We start from the raw sequence: 5,337 nt of genomic DNA, 5'->3' as shown, positions 1-5,337 counted from the left end.
CATTAAGACAAGGTCCGAGTCAGCTACATAACCCCTTTGAAATATTACTGTATAGACTATAGAACCCATTAAAGGTGGGTTGGCCATTTTTAAGTTTCTGTTCTCTCATTGCCTCGTTGCAGACTCGAGCACTTAAGAAAATCCAAGCCATTAACACATCAACCTGAAAAAATTCCAATTTTAATACAATGCTGAGAAAGTGTCAGTACTCAGTAGTGTGTTTATTAAAAGTCCAATTTACAATGCAAGCATCCCTCGTTGAAGGAGCGAAACTTTCTTCACCGGTTTATAATGACTAATGAGTTCTTGCTCATGAAAAGTACGATACTGCTAATAGCACCTAAACGGAAAAGCTATTAAACGCCTACTCCGATAAAATCAACCACACAGACCACTCATGGATTGATTTAGGCTGCATTTAGAAAAGATGCAAAGTGTAAATGCAAATATGCAGAGTGCATTTGGATTTTTCAATTCATACAAATGCAAAGTTGAATTAGTTTTGCATTACAAATTTACTTTCTTACCAATGTAATATACCTCTTTTTTAACAAAAGTTCACTTTGAATGCAAATTTACTTTTTTTTCTTCAATGTAAAATTACATGTAAACATGACTTGGATATTGTATTTTCTACTGTTGTCAATGTATAAATGCATTTTTGCCAAACACTAGCAAAACTGAACCAGAATGCATATTTACATTGAACTGGCATTTACATTATATTTGCACCATTTCCAAATGTAACCTTAGGCTCTGTTTGTCTGCGAACAAACACTGAACCGGGGTATTTATGTACCCCAATTCATATTTGCAAGCATTATTGTACCTATTTTTTGGATACAATTTCTTTTGATAATTAACTTTTTGACCAAAGTCAAGTCATTGGAGCATAAGATAGTTGAAGCATTTAATGGTGGGCCCACACTTTGTATAGATTTCAAATAAACAAAAGTGCAAAAACGGTTTAAAATTTGAACCACTATTTTCAAAACCAAATCAGACCGGAAAAACCAAGAACCGGTCACCTGACCGGTTCCGTTTTTCTCCAAAATCGCTTTTTCCCCCAACACCATTGATTTTGGTCAACAAACTGCTGAACCGGCCGGTCAACCATTCAAACGGTTTTGACCATTTTCCAATTTTTTAGTTTTTTTTTATTTTTGTCAAAACGGGGCCAGCCATTCAGGTCAAACGGTCAAACCATCCAAACCGGTAACTTAAAAACCATGATGTAAACTCTGTTTGCATTCATGAACTGAAAAAAGGGTAAATATGCAATGTACATATTTGAGTTTGCATTGCAACCAAATGCAACCTTAGGTGCAATAAGGATAAGAGAATTACATTGTTTAATCAGGTTAAAACCTGATAGGCTGATACAATTACACGGCATTATTACCTACCCCGAGGTCTCAAACCATTCTCGTTTGCTTGTGCTCTTTGCAACAAAACTCTAACCGAGAAATCACATGGCTGGTATGGGAATTTGAAAGGCATTTTATCAGATACACTTGGGAAACACATAGATGGGTCAAGGTTCGAAGTATATAAAATGCATGGGAACAGTGGGAAAAAATAAAATAAGCATGGATGCACAAGTGAACTAAAGTAACACCAAATCTAATTCTCAAATGACTAGAAGAGAAATTATGTTTTAATAGCTACCTCTGAACAGATTTTGACCCCATTTCTCTCGACTAGTTTCAGGATAAAATTTCATTTCTCATTTTCACATAGAAAACGCAAAATACAAAAAGATAATATTTACAACATCAGATTAATTATGGAAATTACTCCTTATCAACTTCAGCAGGGAAATGCTACCCTGTGATCGTCCTCTTTCCCCAGTTGATAGTTTCCTTTCACCCGCTCTATTTCCCTGAAAATTACTTCATTGTTTAGTAATTAATGATTTAATCAATGGGTTGCTTGACAAAAAGGCAGATGCTGTCTCCATTCCAAACAAGTAATTTAGGGTTCATTCCACCTATTCATAGCAAACAAAAATCATAGTAATGACGAAAAAAACTTGCATATATCTAAAACAATTGTTAGAAAAAGGTGATCAGGAGGTTAGATTTGTCCAAGTAGTTAAAAATTGGCTTTGCCCATCCTATATTGGTTCACTATCAAAAGCAGATATAGATAGTTCAAAATTTTAGGGAGCAGGTATGCTACTATGCATACCATTTTGATAAATAGAGGGATCACTTTCCAAGACTTGGTTACCATAACTTTCCAAGACATAGCAAACTATCAGAACAGGAAATGTAAGACACACCTTTGGTTTCTCATTTTCATCTTCCAAGTTCAAACCACTGATCTCTTTCAACAATAAAGATGAAGCAGGTTGAAGTTTCCTTGTTGCCAAAAAAAAACTAGGTTAGGACTTCGGGTAAGAAAATGACATGCAGCTTGAAGTAAAACCAAAACTGTTGTCTAGTTGTGTTCAATGCAATTACCTCCCAATTTTAGGCCATGTATTTCGTTTGCACAAGAAAAAATAACATACCATGCATAATGTTTTCGTTTGCACTTACCTTCTGGGTTTCCCCAACTTCTCAGTTTTAGTGGCACGATCTTGCTCAGGTTCACCTTCTGCAATATTTTCAATGGTAGTGGATTCTACATTTTCATCGAGTGATATCCTTCTACACAACACTTCCTACAAGGGAGGAAAAGCTCAACACACTAATTCATAAGAATAAAAAAAAGCAATAAACATGTCACCTATGTAAACCAAGGACCTGCTGGCCTATGTTGGAAATTAAAATTTACATTAAAAATTGAAGTATTTAAGCATGAAACAGAACCTGTACCCATATACAAGTATCATAGAATGCCACAAATATTTTTAGAAGGAAAGGGTTAAAATATCGATATGAAATGGGGTGTATTGTATCCATATCAGCAACCATGGAAATGCAGGCTGTAACAGATACTGTCAAGGTTTGGGAATAATGCCTAGGTCTTTCTCATTCATGTAAAATAAAGTATCAGCCAAATGTATACACACTAATATCCAATTCTGGGTATGGGGTATATCGATATTTTAATCCTTGCTAGAAAATAGTGAATTTGAAACAATACATACAAATAACAGGCTACATAAAAAACTTCAGCAAGGCAATGTAGGGGGCAAAAACTTCTGGCCAAAATTGCAGATTTTTAATGGGTTTGGGGGAGGAAAGTTTAAAGTAGCGTGACATGAATTTGGAACTTTAAATAATCACAAAGATTGTAACCTTTCTGTATTTACTAAGCAATTTCTGCTCTGATGTCAAAGTACAACTGTCAACTCCTATTATGAAGCTGACCGATTCAACACAACACTGCCCAAAACATGTTCTCTCTTACAGTCCCTTGTTTTGCTAAGGTATCCGCTAGCCCATTACCTGACCTTCTTATCCATTTAAAGAACACACCAATCTCCCTCGTTATATTGATTATTTCCCTTATCATCTGTCTATATTTCCATGCTCCCAAACAACCTGACTGCATCCACCCCATTAACAGCTTAGAGTCCCCTTCAATCTCCATTGGATGCAGCCCCAATTGTTTGGCATATCTTACGCCTTAAAGTAAAGCCATCACCTCTGTGCTTAATGGATCTCCTTCTCCTATTGGCCCTGAAAATGGCAATAATCCTGTCTTCCCCATCTCTAAATACTCCCCCTATACCCGATGGGCCTGGATTACCTATAGAGCTGCCATCAAAGTTCGACTTTGTGCTTTGGAAAGTTAAAGGCATAATATATGCCAAACAATTCGAGCCTTCTTGCACTTCTTGATAACGTTGTCTTAGACCCCACTAGGGCGGATTCTAGAATTTGGACACCTAACCCCAATGGCATTTTCTCTTGTGCTTCGTTCTTCAAAATCTTAAGTCAGTCCACCAGTCCTACCCTGTCCCCTTTTCCTGTTGGTGAGGTTTGGTGCAGAGCTATACCTCCTAGGGTTGGTAGTTTTTGTTGGGAAGCCTATCTGGAAAGAATCAACACTGGTGATCTACTCCAAAAGAAGATACCCAATACTTGCTTGTCACCTCAGTGGTGTGTTCTGTGTAAAGCAGATGGGGAGACTGGTTTTCACCTAATGGTGTTGTGCCATTTCGCGAGGTCATTGTGGGATGGGGCTTTCTCCTTATTTGGATGTAGCTGGAATCCCCCATCAGACATGCAGGGCCTTTTCGCCCCCTCCTTCAGGTGGCGGTTAAAAAGGGGAAGGACAATGTGGAGAGGACTAAGGGCTGCAGTATGTTGGACACTGTGGGAAGAAAGAAACTCCAGGATATTCTCAGAAACTCAGAGAGGGACAGCAGATTTGAGGGCTATCATACAGTTTAGGGAGGTACAATGGCTGAAATCTCTGGAAATATTCACAGATTACACTGTGGATGACATGTTGAGGAAGTGGGGTGAAATTGCAAGTTGCACGCAGACCAAGTCAGTAATGAGTGTAGCTTGGACCCCCACCCCCACCTAGTGGATTCTTGAAATTAAACTTTGATGGATGCAGTAAGGGAAACCCGGGACAATCAGGGATCGAGGGTGTTTTTAGAGATGAAAATTGGGTCATCTCTGTTATGTTCTCAGGCCCAATTGGAGTGGGTGACTCCCTTAGAGCTGAGATATGTGCAGTTATGAAAGGAGCCCGAAAAGCTAAGGAATTGAACATCAAGAAACTTATAATTGAAGAGGATTCAGAGGTGGTGATAGGGTGGCTGACCAAAGAACAAAATGATCTTTGGAAGTATAACAATGAGAAGAGGAAATTCAAATGGCTGGTGCGGGAGATGGAAGTTAAGACATGTTGGATTAAGAGATCAACTAATTCCCTAGCTGACGGTTTAGCAAAACAAGGGGCAGAAAGGGATTCCTTGTTTTGGGCTAAGTTGTAATGTTAGTGTCCATGTATCTTTGTATTTTCTTCTTTCCTTTCTTGAAGTTCTTTGTGACTCTTGGAAGATAAGTGTGTTTGTCTTCCACTTGTAAATTTCTACTGATGAATTAATGAAAGTGCTATTGATCAAAAAAAAAAAAAAGAGGAGCAAAAGAATCTTAACTCCCCAGAACAGAAATACATCTGAATTAAACACTCAAAACCTTACAATTGAGCCCAAAACCCAAAATTTCTAAAAACTCCTTGCCTAGCCAATCCATCAGCAAAGGAATTAGCATTTCTTTTAACCCAAGTACATAGGACTTCCATATCCTTAATCAGCCACTTGAATTTTCTTTTCTCATTGCTGTAGCTCCACATCTTGGAAGTGTCTTCTTTCAGCCAATCCACAACAACCGCAGAATCTCCTTCTATAATCTGTTTCTTAACTTT

General features: G+C 37.9%; 1 protein-coding gene across 21 annotated transcripts in view; it reads right to left on the bottom strand.

Moving 5' to 3' along the window:
* Window positions 1–1,636: 1,636 nt before the first annotated feature.
* LOC104590018 (ATP binding microtubule motor family protein) overlaps window positions 1,637–5,337 on the bottom strand; it is a 30,226-nt gene continuing 26,525 nt past the window's right edge. For all 21 annotated transcript variants that reach the window (XR_016076684.1, XR_016076687.1, XM_088888880.1 and 18 more), the window contains 3 exons: window positions 2,544–2,668; window positions 2,285–2,363; window positions 1,637–1,882 (listed from right to left, as the gene is read on the bottom strand). Coding sequence is in view for 19 of the 21 variants with exons in the window: in XM_088888880.1 (XP_088745006.1) it covers window positions 1,781–1,882; window positions 2,285–2,363; window positions 2,544–2,668 (306 nt within the window). In the remaining 2 variants the exon portion in view is untranslated. The remainder of the gene's footprint in view (window positions 1,883–2,284; window positions 2,364–2,543; window positions 2,669–5,337) is intronic.

The sequence above is a fragment of the Nelumbo nucifera genome, chromosome 5 (assembly GCF_055504915.1).
Source record: "Nelumbo nucifera cultivar China Antique chromosome 5, China Antique-T2T, whole genome shotgun sequence".
Classification (NCBI taxonomy): domain Eukaryota; kingdom Viridiplantae; phylum Streptophyta; class Magnoliopsida; order Proteales; family Nelumbonaceae; genus Nelumbo; species Nelumbo nucifera.
This window is presented reverse-complemented; position numbering and strand designations above follow the sequence as displayed.